This window comes from Scardinius erythrophthalmus, assembly GCF_964197995.2.
Source record: "Scardinius erythrophthalmus genome assembly, chromosome: 9".
Classification (NCBI taxonomy): Eukaryota; Metazoa; Chordata; class Actinopteri; order Cypriniformes; family Leuciscidae; genus Scardinius; species Scardinius erythrophthalmus.
Genome location: NC_138229.1, coordinates 39,079,785 through 39,099,133, shown reverse-complemented (window position 1 = coordinate 39,099,133; position 19,349 = coordinate 39,079,785). Strand labels below are relative to the sequence as shown.

The 19,349-nt window shown below is 41.0% G+C and overlaps 1 protein-coding gene across 1 annotated transcript; it reads right to left on the bottom strand.

Annotated features, from left to right (window-relative positions):
* Positions 1-1,464: 1,464 nt before the first annotated feature.
* On the bottom strand, positions 1,465-18,201 carry ftr93 (finTRIM family, member 93). The gene is given in 7 exon segments (XM_081375372.1): positions 1,465-2,704; positions 15,652-15,711; positions 15,839-16,007; positions 16,251-16,484; positions 16,575-16,670; positions 17,626-17,650; positions 17,652-18,201. Coding segments are annotated over 7 exon segments (1,677 nt in total). The 5' UTR covers positions 18,197-18,201; the 3' UTR covers positions 1,465-2,156.
* Positions 18,202-19,349: the final 1,148 nt, after the last annotated feature.

Sequence of the window (19,349 nt, the reverse complement as noted above, 5' to 3'; positions counted from 1 at the left end):
GTTTGAGATTGAACAAAGCACCAAATAAATGGAAGTAGAACATTAAGTAGAACATTAAGTAGAAATGTTCTACTTAAATGACCTATTTTAAATACACATTCATCTTCCCAGAGGTGAAGTATCCCTTTAATAATAAAAATAAAAATAATGGTTTGAGATTGAACAAAGCACCAAATAAATGGAACTTAAAAGTATACAAGAAAAAAACGATGAAAAATACAGACAAACTAATTCATATTAAAGATGAAATCTTGTTAAACATAGTTTACTTTTTTCAGTTGTACAATATAGCAGAGTGACACTGGTACATAAAACAAAAAAAATCAGCTAAATTAATCTGACAACCTGCTGTGAAGAAAGGGTGATTAAATAATGAAGTATCTATGTAGTGTGTGAGTGTGTGTGTGTGTGTGTGTGTGTGTGAGAGTGTGTACATGTTTTTCTATCCTGGTGGGGACTTAAACCTGAATGCACACACACTCATGGGGACTTGTGTCACTGTGGGGACCTAAACTGAGGTACAAAAGCTTATAAATCATACAGAATGAGTTTTTTTGTAAATGTAAAAATGCAGAAAGTTGTGTGTGATGGGTAAGTTTAGGGGTCGGGTTAGTGTGTGTGTGTGTGTGTGTGTGTGTGTGTGTGTGTGTGTGTGTGTAGAGTGTCCCGGGACATGTCTCCACATAATATTATTAGCAGAAAATATTTTGTAAAAACAAAGATAACAACAGCAGCTTGCAGCCTGTCAGCCTTCATGAAAACATGACATCTCAAACATAGTGCATTAAAGGTATTTTTGTGCTTGACGGACGACGGGTTGCACCCGCGTCTCGCAAATGAAATGACATTCTAAAAACGCTGCGCTCAAGTTAAAAGAAGTTTAACTTACGTCTCATTACCTTGAGTTATTTCCCATTCCACTGCCACAGACGCATCCTTTATGAACAGCCGCTTAGGACTAGCGTCACAGGACAGCGGTTAATCGCCTCAGCAACTTAACGCGTGTGAATATACAGGCATTTCCATAAACAGCCACAGGTCAGATTTTCCACCAAAGTAACGAAAATACGAAAAATACGAAAACGATTATTTATTTTTGCTAATTATTATTTTATTTCAGTTAGTTTTTCAGTAATTGTTGTTAGTTTCGGGTCCGTTTCGTTTTTCATTTATTATGAATTTTTAATTTTATATCAGTTTACGAAAATGTTTTTTGACCAATAGTTTTAGTCTTAGTTTCAGTTTTCATTTACGAAATAGTTTATAGTTTCACAAATAGCACAAAAGAATACTTAATCTGTTAAAAAGCTTATATTAATGCATGTATTAGATTTATATTAATTTAAAAGAAAATGTTAATAGTGTCAATTAATAGAATAATTCTATGAATATATTATAAGAATTATACATAATTATAATTCATAAATCAAAGCAAAAGATGAGCAATTTTGTCTCTAAAACTTTCACTATGAACTGCTTTAATTTGGAGCATGAGATACAGGGGGAGTTGCCTTATTGCATCTTTACTCACAGCTGATTTTGGAGGCAAAATGGCAAAGTAATTAATCAGAATACTTAGCAAAAGTTGCTCCTGCTCCAGCTCATGGACACCTCCTACTCACACTCTCCGTCTCTGCAAGTTTCAGAAGGGAATGATTCAGATTTCTCTTGGCACAGCTACTAGAAGACAGACGGGTTGCTCACGTCACATCTACGTCGTCAAGCTCAGTTTGAGTCTGCGCAGTGCGCTCAGCCATCAGGAAGTGAGTGCCTCTAATTGACTTCACTTTCCTCCGTTGAATCCAATGGGGTCGCTGTGTCCAGTTTATATACTGTCTATGGTAAAAACCAATCGCACTTTTTGAGCCCTGAAAAAACAGTGTTTTCTCAAACTAATCTCAAACTTACCTGGGTAGAAAGTGAAACTGGCCTCATGCAACAGGCCACTGGAGATCGCAGGAGATAACAAACACAACCACTTAAACATTGACGAAACCGGACAATGAAATGAACAAAACAGGGAGTATATAAACTGTACAGAGAAGCAAACAAGGGAACTAAATGGGGCACAGGTGTAATTAATCAGGAAATTAACAAGGAAATAAATCACAAGGAATCAGGAAACAGGGAAAACCAAACATAAAGTGACAATATCTCTATATTGATAAATCACACAGTTTAATTACTGTTCCATAAATAACTCTAAACCCAGGATAGAGAGGCTGAGTGAATGTGGTCTGGACTCTGTGGATGAGGGTCATTGTGTCAGAGACACTGTAGAAGGACAGAGTTCCTGCACTGTGATCCACATACACTCCTATTCTATAGGATGTTGGGGCAACAGGGAGTTCAGTCACTATGCTATTATGACTGTATGAGTATATACAGGAATAGGAAGAGAAGCACAAACTCCAGGAATGATCATTACATCCAAATAAGCACTCCCTCCTCTCAACCTCTCCCTTCCTGCGTATGTTCTTATATGACACTGCTATTTCCACAGAACCATTTTTACTCCGCTCAACCTCCCAGTAAGAGCGTCCACACACACTCTTTGTACACAACACCTGCTCCCAGTAATCAAATCTGTCTGGATTATCAGTATAGTCATAGAATGTGCTACCCTGAGAAATCACTCTGTTCCCATCAGACAGGTGGAGGACTGGATTCACTGTGTTCAGATCCAGAGTCAACTGGCAGGAGTCTGATGGAGACAAAACAGGAAACAGGAGTTCAATACTTCAGCTTGACGGATCTCATGTTTGTGTGTTTTAATTGCTTGAATCTCTCTGTTTTACATACAAAGCAGGAATATTGTTTGGTTAAAATGCTGATCAAAACTTCATGACGCAATCATGTTCACTACAGAGTCTCTGAATGTCCAAACGCAAGAATCTCGATACCACAGAAAAGCCGGAAATCTCATCTTTACAATACTGTTTTAAAGCATACAGATTGGATTAGCGGTTCAAATGTTATTAAACATTTAAGAACAATAGTTATTTTTAAGCCAAGGGACTTTAAATGGGGGTCCGCAGTGGTATTGCAAGGGTAATGCAAATACATTTTTTGTTAAGAAATTAAAACATTGGTAAAAAAAGAAAACGTCAAAAAGTCAAATTTGTATACAAGCACCTTTATCAAATTGTCAAATGTTTATGGAGTATGGATTTTTTTTACTTTAGTGCCTTTCCAGTACTTGACTTGGTGCACAATTTGTAAAGTTGTTGAGGTTTCTACTAAACTTTAAAAGAAACAAATGTGAGAACTCCAGATTTTCTAGCTAAGGATAAAAATCTTTGCCTAGTGTGTGGTGTAGTTGAAATCTTGTCTAAAACTTTAAAGGAGACCCATGTGAGAGTGTTAGAAATAGAGTGTGAGAAGCAGGAGACTCAAGCAAAAGTCTCCATTTGATATTAATGTAACCTCATATATGTCTAGCAGAAACATCTGAGATATAAAATAAATCACTTTTAGTTTCCCCATCTGGGAAGCTTCATTAGCGGCTCCTGACCTTAAATTTAGGTAGGGCAGATTCTGGATCTTATCGCTGACACATCAAACACAGTTTTGGCAGGATTTTAATGTCCTTCTAATGTTATTTATAACTACCGATATATCGGCAAAACCGATTCGATACCGATATATCGGTAGTTATGAATAACTACAAGTGTTCGTGGATATCTGCTCAAACGTAGATGTTTATAATGTGGTAACAATAGGGGTGTTTGATATCACGATTTTTGATCGTGGACAATAAAAAATTATCCACGATCTACTTTTGAAGAAATATCATAGTATCGTACTACAGTGCATTCTACCATTTGCAGTTCTTCTGGCGCCTCTGTCTCAACATAGTGTACAACGTTGCGTACATTCACTTCATGTTAACGCAGAGGTAGAGTTACACTCACGGGACACTGCAATTCACAAAAGTTCATTATTTGCATGTGAAGTTAGTTAAACATTTCATCCACCTGCTGATGTGCTGTTAACATGCGCTTTCCTGAGTGTGCGTGTTATAATGCGTTTATTAGATGCTTGCATGCCGTTCTTAAAGAGACAGTATAGCCTAATAGTAAACATGCTGCCGCTTGTCCTTAAAGGGATAGTTCACCAAAAAATGAAAATTCTGTCATTATTTACTCCCTCTAATGTTGTTCCAAACCTGTATTCATTTCTTGTGCTAAACACAAAATAAAATATTTTGAAGAATGTGGCTAACCATTAACAAACAGTTGCTGGTCCCCATTGACTTACATAGTAGGAAAAAATATACTATGGAAGTCACTGGGGACCAGCAACTGTTTGGTTAGCCACATTCTTCAAAATAACTTTTATTTTCAACAGAAGAAATAAACTTATTCGAGTTTAAAACAACTTAAAAGAGTAAATGATGACAATTTTAATTTTGGGGGATTGCATTTCAACTGCATTGTTTGTGGACTGTGCTTTACTGTGGGGGAAAAAAAGCATGAATATCTCTATTAGCTGCAAAGTACTAGTCATTGCAGGCCACAAAAAAATACATTTAAGATTACACTAAAAACTTAATTGTAATTTAATTCATATTTAATTCATTAAAACAAAATGTATACCATCATTCAAGACAAAGTGTTATATCATCATCATTATGCACACAGCAGTAGACACAACACTTAATGTAACTTAATTTATTTTCATTAAACAACATACAAATATTTCACAGGTTCACATCTACATATAATTAGTACAATAAGTTTATGCGTATTTGGCGTGCTGTCCGGGGGGAGGGCTCCGAGCTCGGAGTTAGGCCCGAACCCAGAGTACTCCCCCCAGTTGGTAAGTGTAGATGGAACTGAAAGTGAGGAGATGGGGTGGAGGAGGGATGCTGACAAACTTTCAATGAACAGAGATAGGTCTGCTGTGAATTTATACTCTGTCATTGAGTTGATTACTGATTAATCTCCAGCTGTGCATAATTTGGTTAATTATCTGAACCTGCTCCTCCCGAACTTTGTTAATAAAACATCATTTCACGGGTTCACATCTACATATAATTAGTACAATAAGTTTATGCGTATTTGGCGTGCTGTCCGGGGGGAGGGCTCCGAGCTCGGAGTTAGGCCCGAACCCAAAGTACTCCCCCAAGTTGGTAAGTGTAGATGGAACTGAAAGTGAGGAGATGGGGTGGAGGAGGGATGCTGACAAACTTTCAATGAACAGAGATAGGTCTGCTGTGAATTTATACTCTGTCATTGAGTTGATTACTGATTAATCTCCAGCTGTGCATAATTTGGTTAATTATCTGAACCTGCTCCTCCCGAACTTTGTTAATAAAACATCATTTCACGGGTTCACATCTACATATAATTAGTACAATAAGTTTATGCGTATTTGGCGTGCTGTCCGGGGGGAGGGCTCCGAGCTCGGAGTTAGGCCCGAACCCGGAGTACTCCCCCCATAAAAGCCAGGTGAGCGCAAGGACAGCAATCGTAAAATGATGTGGAATTAATCCCCCCAAAAAGTGCAGGGCATGAGAAGGTATTTACTAAAAACGAGCTTGACTGTTCGATCGGGAGGGCTCTCGCGACATCCGACGGGAACTTGGATGCTCACGGCATCGGACGGATAAGCCAATTCGGCAGTTGAACTGTCAACTCGATGACGCAAGATTTTTACGAGCGTGATTTGAGAAAGAGTTTAGCCATTCAACTGGGAGGGCCCTCGCAGCGTCCGACGGGAACTTGGATGCTCACGGCATCGGATGGGAAGGCCTCGCCAGCGGAAGGGAGGGCGCCCGCTGGACTCTGTCGGGGGGCTCGACCGGCGCTTCGAAGGGGGCTGGGACACAGGAACAGAACCCTCGCGGCCCGACGAATGGGGAGCCCACACAGCGACACGAGCGCGGCCGTCCCACGACGACTAAGACGGGCAGACTCTCACTGCGATTCGAACGGAAGGGCTCAATCAGCGCTTCGGAAGGGGGACAGAGCCCAGCCCTTGAACAAGGAGCCGTTACGTGTGCGAACGGTGAGCCTGCCATTGTTTGTAAAAAATACGCTGTATTGTAGATGTTTATTGTATCGAGCTTGAAAGCAGCGAACCAAATGATACTGGAAGTGGGTTGGAACTTGGTACTGGTACTGAGAGTGACAATGGATGGAGCGCAGCAGGTGATGGAAATGAATGATTTAATTATGGCTTGGTGAGCGTTTTGATGTGGAAGCGGCTGGATCTGATGTAGGTTTTGAACGCTTCTGATGTGGGCCGAGTAGGGATTTCAACATTGAATGTTTATACTGCAGTAAATCAAACGAGAGTGGTACAGTTGGATGGGGGTTGGCGGATTGAAAATATAAACAAAGTGACCTTTTTGCTCGGTCAGTTTACTACTTGTTTAATGAAGAAAATATGGTTTCGATATCTATGATCTGTAAATCTGAGATTGAAGGATGGGTATTTGAGTCGACGTTAGATGTGATAGTCAATTCGGAGCGGTGAAGAAAACGGAAGACAGCTAGGACAGACATGCTTCCAGTGCGCAGACGGAGTTGGTGGAATGGTATGCGAGACAGAGTGTTGGAATACATTTGATGAGTATGTCAATTGCAATAGATTGAATGGTATCCGGACGAGTGGGATAAGTTCTTGAATCCTTTAATGAGCTGGGATGTTTGAGATTTATTTATGGCGGGGGCAGGCTTACCGTAGACTAATTTATTGAAAACTGAATGCTGGTTAGATAGCTCTATTAAGCTTTTTATGCTTCTGACACCAATGTCCTGAATTTCTGGAAAGAGTAATGGGAGAGAGTCAGCGATTTGATTTTGTTCTCCTGGAACGTGTTTGGCAGTTATTACAAACTAATCAAGCGGAGTTCCAGATGAGGCATCTGAGTGGCAATTAACGCGGGTGAGTAAGAACGACCTTTGTTGATGCAGTGCATAGTTTAGTTTGTCGCGATGGACCAGGATTCTGTTAGTTGACCACTTTCCCCCCCCCGAGAAAGCCGTGACGACGATTGGAAGGAGCTGTCAACGGCTTAAATCGAGGGGGAGAGAGATGTAATCGAAGAAAAAGGTTAAGCCATTCCACTGATTAGAGTAAGTTATCCATAAACTTAGGGCGAGGAGGTGCGTGATGAAAGGGCGTCCTTGCGGAATTATGTGTATAGCATGGTTTAGGTGGCCGATCGACGAGAAGAATTCGCGTTCAGAATTAATTGGGCAGTCTGTGAGGTTGGACGGAAGGACTGCCTCCGCTGTGTGACCGATGCTTGCAGAGAAGAGAAAACAGATGCATGCAGTGTCCGCTGGGAGACCAATGCTCGCTGGACAGAGAAGAGAGAAAAATGGATACATGCAGTGTCCGCTGGGAGACCAATGCTCGCTGGACAGAAGAGAAAACTTAGATGCATGCTACAGCACATCCTCTGGGAGACCGAAGCTCGCTGGACGGAGAAAGGCTGTAGCAGAAGATGAGATTAGCCGGAGAAACAGTTCTCCTGCTGGAGCAGACACATCCCTGCTAGCAGTAGAGAAAATGAACTGGAGTAAAAGGAAATGAAAGCAAAGGAAATCTCACTGCTGTGGCAGAAGAGAATTAGCCAGAAAAATAGAGCTTGCGGGAGCATAGGAGACATCACTACTGCGGCAGGGGAGAAAGTAGCTAGAGTAACAGAAATCCTGAGGGAGCAAAGGTGCCTCATTGCTGTGGCAGTAGAGAATTAGCCGGAGAAACAGTTCCTGCGGGAGCAGAGGAGACATTAATGCTGCGGCAGGGGAGAAAATAGTCAGTAACAGAAAACCCATGAGAGCGAAGGAAAACCTTACTGCTGTGGCAGTAGAGAATTAGCCAGAGAAACAGAGCTCTTGCAGGAGCAGGAGACAGCCTTGTTACAGCAGTATAGAAAATTAGCCAGAGAAATAAAGTTCCTGCGGGAGCAGAGGAGACATCACTGCTGTGGCAGTGGAGAAAATAGCTGGAGTAACAGAAAACCTGCGGGAGCATAGGAAACATCCCTGCTGTGGCAGTGGAGAATTAGCCGGAGTAACAGAAAACCTGCAGGAGCAGAGGAGACATCACTGTTGAAGCAGTGGAGAATTAGCCGGATAAACAGTTCCTGCAGGAGCAGAGGAGACATCACTGCTGTGGCAGTGGAGAAAATAGCCGGAGTAACAGAAAACCTGTGGGGGCAGAGGAAACATCACTGTTGTGGCAGTGGAGAATTAGCCGGAGAAACAGTTCCTGCAGGAGCAGACGAGACATCACAGCTGTGGCAGTGGAGAAAATAGCCGGAGTAACAGAAAACCTGCGGGAGCAGAGGAAACATCACTGCTGTGGCAGTGGAGAATTAGCCGGAAAAACAGTTCCTGCAGGAGCAGACGAGACATCACAGCTGTGGCAGGGGAGAAAATAGCCGGAGTAACAGAAAACCTGCAGGAGCAGAGGAGACATCACTGCTGTGGCAGTGGAGAATTAGCCGGAGTAACAGAAAACCTGCGGGAGCAGAGGAAACATCACTGCTGTGGCAGTGGAGAATTAGCCGGAAAAACAGTTCCTGCAGGAGCAGACGAGACATCACAGCTGTGGCAGGGGAGAAAATAGCCGGAGTAACAGAAAACCTGCAGGAGCAGAGGAGACATCACTGCTGAAGCAGTGGAGAATTAGCCGGAGAAACAGTTCCTGCAGGAGCAGAGACATCACTGCTGTGGCAGGGGAGAAAATAGCCGGAGTAACAGAAAACCTGCGGGAGCAGAGGAAACATCACTGCTGTGGCAGTGGAGAATTAGCCGGAGTAACAGAAAACCTGCAGGAGCAGAGGAGACATCACTGCTGAAGCAGTGGAGAATTAGCCGGAGAAAAATAGCGAGAGAAACGGAAATCCTGTGGGAGTAGGGGAGACACTGCAGTGGCAGTAAACAAGATTAGCTAAGGGAACAGAGCTCCTGCGGGAGCAGAGGAGACATCACTGTTGCAGCAATGGAGAAAAATCCGGAGTAAGATAAAACCTGTGGTAGCAGAAGAAAACATCACTGCTGCGGCAATGGAGCAAATAGCCAGAGTAACATGAAACCAGGAAATGAGCTCCTGCAGTGTGCGGATGAGCAAAGGGAGGAGGAGAGTGGGGCTTGGAGAGCCGATGGTCATCTTTTTGTGCGTTAATCTAAGACACGATGAAGAGGAGGATAGAGATGAAATCCTTGCAGGATTATGCATTTCTGTTGTTTAAGTGGCCGAGCACAGATATCAGTTTGCTTAGAACGATATTGACTGTCTGAGAGGTGGACGAGATCCGAAAGTCCTATTTATTTATTTATTCTTTGCCGTGAGGACTGGAGATCAACTGTGTTCAAATTAATGGCCAGGATTCGATGAGGCTGAACCCATGGTTTTAACTTGCGTTTGGAATCCAGAGCTTAGCCAAACTGTGCAGGGCTGAAAGATCAATTATTGAATGTTTGATGATTAACAACGTCAAAGTACACTCTGATTTAGATAGCGATTGTTCGTTTATCTGTTGCTGGTTTCTAAGGAGACAGCTTACGTAAAAGACGATGCTTTGCATGAATTTAGTTTAGGCACTTGTGTTTGTGTTTTGTGCCTCTCCTTGAACTGCCACCTTAACGTGGTGGAGGGGTTTAAGTACCCGAATGACCCTAGGAGCTATGTTGTCTGGGGCTATATGCCCCTGGTAGGGTCTCCCAAGGCAAACAGGTCCTAGGCGACGGGTCAGACTAAGAGTGGTTCAAAATACCTTTTATGAGACAAATTAAATCAAGGACTGTGACGTCGCCCGGTATGGCGCAGCCGGGGCCCCACCCTGGAGCCAGGCCTGGGGTTGGGGCTCGTATGCGAGCGCCTGGTGGCCGGGCCTCCCCCACGGGGTCCGGCCGGGCTCAGCCCGAAGGAGCGACGTGGGGCCGCCTTCCCGTGGGCTCACCACCTGCAGGAGGGACCTTAAGGGGCCGGTGCTGAGAGGATCGGGCGGCAGTCAAAGGCGGGGGCCTCGACAACACGATCCCTGGACACGGAAACTAGCTCTAGGGACGTCCTGGACGCCTTCCCGGGAAGGTGTTCCGGGCGCGTCCCACTGGGAGGAGACCCCGGGGAAGACCTAGGACACGCTGGAGAGACTATGTCTCCCGGCTGGCCTGGGAACGCCTCTGTGTTCCCCCGGAAGAGCTGGAGGAAGTGTCTAGGGAGAGGGGAGTCTGGGCATCTCTGCTTAGACTGCTGCCCCCACGACCCGGCCCCGGATAAGCGGACGAAGATGACATTATGACATGACACTTGTGTTAGTTTAATTTTGTTTCATTTAAGGATCACTAAACTATTGGTGTGAAGCACATTGCTTGTAACCGTTTATAAAAACATTTATGCTATAACTAAGTTTCTACGCGGTTTATGCAGATAAATTGCAGGACATAGTTAATGATATAAGTTAGGTTAAAGATTCTGAGCACATGCGTTCAGCACGTAATGCACGAGGCTGCGAGCTACTGTAGGCCTACTTGTGAGTTTTAGCCACAAGAAAGCAGCGCATTAATGACAGAAAATAATTTGGACCGACACCATTTAAAACGTGTTCCCCTCGTTATAACTGAACAACTGAATGCGATGCGAAATTTGACCACGGAGCGGAGCGCTCGCGGAGTTCAGCCAACAGGGTTGAGAGCGTAGGCTTGCCGACCGGTACTGAATCTGTGGCGCTGCTCTTTGAGGGCCTGCGGCTTCGGCCTAGAGCTGCTGGAGAAGCCCGTTCTTTCGCGTGAAGAGGGCGGCATTGCCCGAAATGATCTGGTTTAGAAAAAAAGCGGAAGAAGATCGCTGGTATTTCCCCGTGGTGGCAATGACCCGTTTATTTGGCTTGACGCCCGCAATATAATACCCGAAGATTCTGGCAAATATTCCAAAAGGACAGAAAATTCCTTCATCGGATGGGAGAGCTTGATTCGGACATGTTGGGAAGATAGGGCGCAGCCAAATGCTGACAAACTTTCAATGAACTGAGATAGGTCTGCTGTGAATTTATACTCTGTCATTGATTTGATTACTGATTAATCTCCAGCTGTGCATAATTTGGTTAATTATCTGAACCTGCTCCTCCTGAACTTTGTTAATAAAACATCATTTGTAATTAAATTCACGTTGCCTTTATTCATTAAAATGCATAATATCAGTGTCATATGCATTCATGCAGTTACAATTCAAGTCTTATCATAACTGGTAAAAACTGATAGTCAAAGAAAGAAAACATCTGTATTTTATACTTTCTTTAGACCATATACAATATCACTCAATATTACTATTAAATACTATGGTAATGTTGCAAATGGATCCTGCCTGTCGCGACATTCCCTTCTTTGCATTCTCTCATAAAAATAACACCTCCAGGACCCAGAAAACACCTCAGATCCGGACCACAGGGTCAATGAGGTGCTTTGAAAGAAGAAAGCTGATGGTTCTTTTCATAGCTAAATTAATCTTTTCCATAGTTTCATTCCCTTTTCCATTTCTGGTTTCATTTTGTCACTCACCATTTTACTCATGTATGTGTGATTGTGAGTGGTGTTTAGATTAGTTGTGTTTGTGATTTAGTTTATACAATTTGTGCACAATACGTATTTGGCGACCAACTTAACTCACAATGCTTTTGGGAAACACAGCCCAGACCTGAACCAGCCTTTGACATTTGAATACTGTATTAATTTGTCATTTGAATTTGTAATGCAATCTCATGCAGTTCTTTTTTTTTTAAGCTTCTATGCTGCAGTTGTCTGTGAGAGGCTGCTGCTTTATTTTGTTTTGTGCTTATGCATTTTATGATAAAGTTGTGAATGTTCACCAGTTCCTGTCCCCTTCTTCCCTGAACAACTAACCTTGCTTCAGTGGTGAAATAGACTTTCAAGTTTCAACTTTCAATAATGTGCAAATATTTCAACTAAAAGGAAAGAATATTGCACAAATAAATAAAAATGTCCACATATTGCTCTATAGTGTTTTATATACACTGGGGTCCAAAAGTATGTGAATACTAGTGTAATGGGGTAGAAGGGGAAGGACTACAAATTGGATGGACTACAAATCCCATGAATTAAGATACTATAAAGGGAAACCAAACTGTTTAGACTTCCTCTTTGTGGTACCATGTGGCAAACAGGAAAAAGCTGTTTGGTGTCTTTCAAGGCTGTGTAATAGCAGATGAAAAAAGTTGATTTATAGAACTGAAGTGGGAAGGTAAGGGTTGTTGATTTATGAGACCATAGTGAGTTTGTCTAGTTTTAACATGTTTGTATTTGTTTTCTGTTTTAGTGTTCTTATGTGAATGGTGTTGATTGGTGCCTCAGAGAATTAAGCAGATATATTTGAGAATACAGGTACTGATATTAATTGAATTATTTAATAGGGAGATTTGGTTTTAAGTTTTATTTTATATTTGTGTTTTATGTTTTAATTATTAAGGTTTTTTTAATCCTTGTAAATATTTTATAGGGCAATCATCAATGTGTATTCTTTCTTTTTCTTTACAGATGATGCATGATTGCCGTTTACTTTAGTGAACGCATTGGTGGCTTATTTGGTGTCTGAAGAGATGACTTTAATGCTGAATTGGGTCTTGTGTATGGAAGTGGCAAAGGGATTGATTTTATTTGTGAAATTGTCTTTGTTTGTTTTGTTTTATTTGGTTCTTGTTTTGTTTGTTGTGGACCTACAACTGACGGTGGGGTTCCCATTTTCTTGTATGTGGTTTACTCTGTAAGGTTTTGGGAACAGATGGAAGTGCTTTGATTTACTTTACACTTGTGGAGTTTGGAGTGAAAGTGTGTTTATTGAACTTGTGAGTGTGCACATAGTTTCAGAGCAATTTCCATTGGATAGGATTGGGAACCCTGTTGTCTGTAACGGTTACAATTTTGTTTGTTTGGTTTTTTTTATTCTCTTTGCCATCTGATTACCCCATGTGTTTCTTGTGAATCTTGTATAATAAATGTTGCTATATTTGCAACGAAACACACTGTGGTTGTGGCCCTTTCTGAGTTCTCCTCATCCCTTGTGAGATGATGGGGTTACACTAGTGAAAGTGCTTTTATTTCAAATTGTTCTTTTTTTACTCATTAAAAAAATATTTTATGAACATGAGTGAAATTAGATTTGAAAATGCACATGAATTTCTTAGTTCAGTCAGTCACATTTAAGGTCAGAACAGCCTGATGGATGGATTTCGCCTGAGAGCCCAATCACCTTTGAGAGGTAACAAAACAAGCCAATGCACATTGGTGAGTGAGATTTGCACCGCAAGCCACTCCTACATATAGGGGTATAAAGTAGTGCTGTAGCGGTGCGTCGATGACGTCAATTACGTCGACGTTGTATTTTTTGCGTCGACGCTTCTTTATTTATTATGTATTTTTTTGCACCATTCCCGGAGGTACAGCTCGCCACACACACACCGCCCGCCGTGTTATTCTGCCATGTTTTCTCCCTTTCTTTCCAAACCGCGACAAACGCCTGTCTCCTTTCTCTGCAGAATGCGATAAATTCGCTCAACCAATCACAGTGCACCATTCCACGCATTGTAAACAGTAACGGTGGCGCTTTGAACACACCCGGCATCCTAGTTTTCCTTATCTACTTTGCACTTTTTGATCAACAAACAAACAAAAAAATTAATACATTTGACGGCATTGATGAACCTGTGGGGGATTCTGCCGTAGGGAAGAAACGTAAGCCATCGAAATCTAATCATTTACGTGAGGAGATTAAGAAGATGAGGCACGCGGGAGGAAGAGCAATGCCGACTGTTGCTTGTTCTCACACGATAACATCAAACTTCTGTCATGCTGACACGTTAACCCAGGGGATCTTTTAAAAAACTTTCAATTCTTGTACTCAATGTCAACGAAAACCGAGCAGGACCAAGCCCTTTTACAGCTGATCGCCGTCAAAAAAGTTCAGAAGGTATTTCTTAGCGATCGCTTATTGAATGTAGCCTATGTTTAGTCCAGTAACGTTACGTGCTAAATCTAAGATTCGTATTGACCGAGTTCAGAGGCTGTCATATGTGGATCAACTTACTTTGCTGTGTATTTTCAACAGTTTCAATATGAAAAATAACTTTTATATTGATTCAGTGGATTAATTGTATAAAAAAAAAAAAAACGTGTCATGAATTTATTGCATTTTTGGGAAAATCTGTTTTTATAATAAATCTTTGAAAATCAAAATCTGGATTTGAATTATTTGTTATTATAACCTAAAGATGCTATATGAAAGTTTGAAACAGAAAATAGTGGTTTTCATCTTGCCACTAAAGAAAACACATTTTTTACTCAAATTAATCAAAATGGATTTATCACGTTTATACTATATTATTCAGAAGTAAACATTGTAGCTGACAGAGTGTTTGTCAGAATGTTTATTTTTTGAACCACAACCTTCTAAGTGCTTCTTTTACTGATATATTTAACAATATCTTTTGCATTTCTCATCCAAGCAACGTCAAACTTGGCACTGCACTTACTCGTGCCAAGACAGCTGTCGAGTTTGAAATCCATCGGAGTAACGGTTCCACAGAGATATGCGAATAACAGACAGGATAATTAATTCAAATTAGTCGTTAGATTAGTCGACTAATCGATAAAATAATCGCCCGACTAATCGTTTAATTAATAATCGTTTACCCCAGCCCTAGTATAAAGGCAGGGATCCTACTAAGGCTGAACGATTAATCGCACTTTCCATGTAATCGCACTTAAATCGAGATGGCTTATCGCGATTTTAAAATCGCAAAGGCTGCGATTATTTTTTTTTTATGCACAGTTTGTCATTGATGTACGGCAATGTAAACGCTGCTCCATCTGAAAGCACTGTGAGTTTGAGTCACTTATAACGTGCATTTGAAAAAACAACACGTGTCAAACATCTTTCCAAAACATGAGAAGCATTTATGAACCTCGTCCAACAACAGACAACATTTAATAACATGCATTTACTCCAAACTCACTTCATAACGACAGCTAAGATCCTCCTTCTGTGAGATGATGTCCCTTCTTACACAGAATAAGGCAGTCATGTATTTATAAGTCATGTTTAATCAAAGCGTTTCAATCTTCTGTTTATTCAGCTACAGCGATAGGGATTCCCTGGAATGATGCGCATTATTGTACTTCTGTGGTGGGGCATATTTATCGTGTTTGCATGAGAGTGCCCTCTGGCGTTCAAATGGGGCAGTATTTACTACCAATCAGCGGCACTCCACTGACAAGCTGCGCACAAAATAATCGCAAATCGCGTGCGGTTTTGTTACGATTAATCGTTCAGCCCTAGATCCTACTAGTGAATGATGCAATAGAGACGGCCTCCGTAGCATTCGTTTCCATTTGGAATAGGCACACTTACCAAGTGTTATCCAATTAGTCGTGCTGTACAGGGTGAAAAAAGAAACAGCAGTGATCGACACTCCCTGTCCTTTTTTCTTAGGGATCCCAATTCTTCGATCTGTTCTGACGTAACGCTGAAACGTGACTGACTGATAGGGAATGTCTCGGTTACTAATGTAAATTACTTTCAATGTGGTCTCAGAGTTCTAAACCCCAGATTTTCAATGTGGTCTCAGATTTCTAAACCCACAGCTATCTGTGCTTGTATGCCTTCATAGTAACTTACATTGTAGGAACTCCTCCCTGGTCTCTGGGTGAGGAGAGGGAATGATCTCGACGCATTTCACTATGGAAACAGTAGACATTTTCAGTTTAAAACAGGTCATCTACATCCAACGTATTGCACTGATTTTACATTATATTACTGACATTAAATCATATTTTAGAGTGAAAATAAATGTCCTACATTTTACCTGTATCAGATATAATGTCTATTTTGTCTTTACAAAAATCCTCAAGCTCCTTGCTCATTTTAGAGACGGTTTCTCTTACATCATCAAAAGACAGCTGTGAAGCGACAGTCATGTGCAGTGCTGTGCAGTCTGTGGATTCCCATAGAGGATCAGACAGAGACTGCAAAGTCTACAGAGACACAAACAGAAGCAAACACCATTATCAAAATAAAGGTGAATAAATTAAGAAATATTAGAGTATTTCTCTCTGTTCACCATCACCTGACAACATTTATGCACTCATTAATAATGTAACAAATGTCCATAATATTTATAAAATGATACACATTAATTGATCCAAATTTCAGCAAATTTACTGAAAGTCTCCTGTAAAATGAGATCTTAATGTGGTGTTTTTCTAGATCTCTGTTACCTGCAGGAAATGGATGTGATCCTGTGTGTGTGAAAGCTGCTCCAGCTCAGCGTTTCTCCTCCTCAGATCATTGATCTCCTGCTGCAGTCGCTCCATTCGTCCTTCAGCTCGACTCACTGCACTCTTTTCCTGATCTCTGATCCGCCGTATCACCTCAGAGCGGCTCCTCTCGATGGATCGGATGAGCTCAGTGAAGATCCTCTCGCTGTCGTCCACTGCGGTCTGTGCAGAGCGCTGTTACACACACATCACAATCACACAGTGGCGTCAGCGGGACTGAGTATAGCTTCCCAAACATCTCCAACTTCTCTTCTCAAAACTCACCTTATGAGACTCCACATCATCTCTCAGCTGCTGAAGATCTTTCTCTCTCTGCTGGATTCTCTGTTGCCAGTTTATCTGCATGTCCTTCAAGTCTCTCTGTAGAGAATAAAAAATACTGAAAAACGTTACATAATATACCACAAAATTGTCATGTAATAAGTTGTGTGAATTCAGTGATAGTAAAATAACTCAGTTGTTAATAATCTATTGGTTTACATTTAAACATTGGTTAATTTACAAAGTTAACAAAAGGCATAAGTAGGGCTGGGGAAAAAATCGATTTGATTTAAAAATCGAGTTGGTAGGTCAAATCGATTCATATTTTCAAAAAATCGATTTTCTAGATTTTTTCTCCCCCTCTTCTATATAGCATACAATACATACATTTTGCATTCGCCAAATCTTCCTTCAGGGTTTCCGTAGAACGCTCCCTGCGGCGCAGCCCTCGATGCTTCACGATATCACGACAAAAAGAGCATGTTTAATTTTTTAACGGTCCTCCACGACGACGGCGCGCGAATGAGAGAGTGAGTGAGTGAGTGAGTGTGTGTGCGAGAGTGTGTGTGTGTGTGTGTGTGTGTGTGTGTGTGAGAGAGAGAGTGCGTGCGTGTATGTGAGTGTGTGTGTATGTGCGAGTGAGTGTGTGTGTGTGTGTGTGTGTTTGTGTAGGCTATGTGAGTGAGCTTGTGTAGCCTATATGTGCGAGTGAATGAGTGTGTGAGACGGCTCGAGCTCGCGATGACTGGTCGTAAAACAACGTGTAGTCTGACATGTTTCTTGTCCACGACATGACAAGATTTTTAGGAGACAAAATCGTGTAATCTGACAGTGACTATCGTAACAGACAAACAAAAATGTGTTTATGTTGATGCACTTTAATTAAATACAATAAATATATATATTTAAAATATATTTATAGTTATTTTGTTTTAAATGGGGGGAAAAAATCGAATCGTAAATCGAGTTTTTTATAAAAAAATCGCAGATTTTTTTATGGGGAAAAATCGCCCAGCTCTAGGCATAAGTTTCTGAGCAGTTCTTCAAACCTAACCTCTTTCTCTGCCCTCTGTAACGCAGTTGACAGTGTCGTGGTTGCGATGTTCATCCACCATACACAGCATGCAAATACATTTCTGATCAGTGCGACAAAAAACCTCGAGAATCTTATCGTGTTTGTGGCAGATCATCTCCTGCAGTCTTCCAGTGGCATCGGTCACATTGTGTCGTTTACCAGGGTGAAACTCCTCATGACGCTCAAAATGAGTTTGACAGTAAGAATACAGGCACACCAGACAGGACTTGACAGCTTTATATTTCCTTCCAGTGCAGATGTCACACTGCACATCTCCAGGTCCAGCAGGAACAGCAGTTTGGAGTTTAGTTGTCTTCAGTTTCTCCAACATTTCAGCAAACAGCACGTTCTTGAATAAAGCAGGTCTTGGACTGAAGGTCTGTCTGCACTGAGGACAGCTGTAGATCCTCTTCTGATCCTCCTGATCCCAGCAGTTTGTAATACAGCTCATACAGTAACTGTGTCCACATGGGATAGTCACTGGATCCTTCAGGAGATCCAGGCACACTGGACAGCTGAACTGGTCCTCTGAAATACTGGCTTCCGCCATTTTACTGAATGTGCACACGGTTATAAAACTGCAACGATATGCTTATGCCAACAGTACTTAAGTTTCGGTTTCTCTCCACTGAACAGGTGGTTGAAAACAGGCGTGTCTGTAAATTTCCAGATAATAAAAATGTCCACTAGGTGTCAGCCTCATACAGACACATGAGAGCTAGTGCTAAAAGTTGCCCCATAACACGTGATAGTAATGGGAAGTTCGGATCATTTTACTGACTCGGATCTTTGAATCTTTTTTCAAGTCATTTCGGTAATTTCAGCAGAATATAATAATATATAATAAAATACTTTTTTATACAGAATTGATTAGTACATGTCTCCAGTCTTTCGGATTCGAGTCATTCGTTCATCACGTGACAGCCACATAAGCTCTGTGACTGTTAGCGCAACAAAAGGGTCAAGGTTTGTCTGCTTAACATGGTATTCTAACGAAATACTGTTGTTTTTTTTTTTTTTTTTTTTTGCAAGTAACATATTGCTAATATTTTACTATCAGATGCAGTAGTTTATATACTATAAATACAGTACTTTGATTTTCCTTTGTTTTATTCACACCTTTCATATTTCATCAAGCACTATTTATGCTGCAACTCTGGGACAGCTGTCATAAGGTTAGAAAAAAAGAGATTTTTTTTAATAAAGTAAATATTGAAAGGATTTGTTTGTTTTACTCCTTTTTTAGATCATCATAATTTCCAAAAAGTTAAATAGTAATGGATACATTTCTAATGTTTAAAATTCTATATTTATGTTTAAGATAGGCCTATTTATATATTGGGGGCCGGGGGGGTTGAATCCATACATTGAAAAAAAAAACAACAACAACGTAGTGTAATAAAGGCATGGTTAAAAAAAGTTTTTTTGACTTTTGTCCAATTAAATTAATTATTTTTATTTGCTTCAGTGCAGAATATCAGCATTGTGATGTTTCGTAAAATTATTATAATCCACAGCTCTATTAGCTTATTTTAAGATTTTGTTAGTTTAGTTACCAAAGCATGTGATGTAAGGACAAACATGTAAAAGTAGAGCGAATGCTTAAACCTATAAAAAGCAAAGGGCAAATTATTGCATGTTTGGGAGGATATTGAAGGGTTGAGATTATGCATGGCCGTGCTGTGCTTAATCGAGTGTTGTTA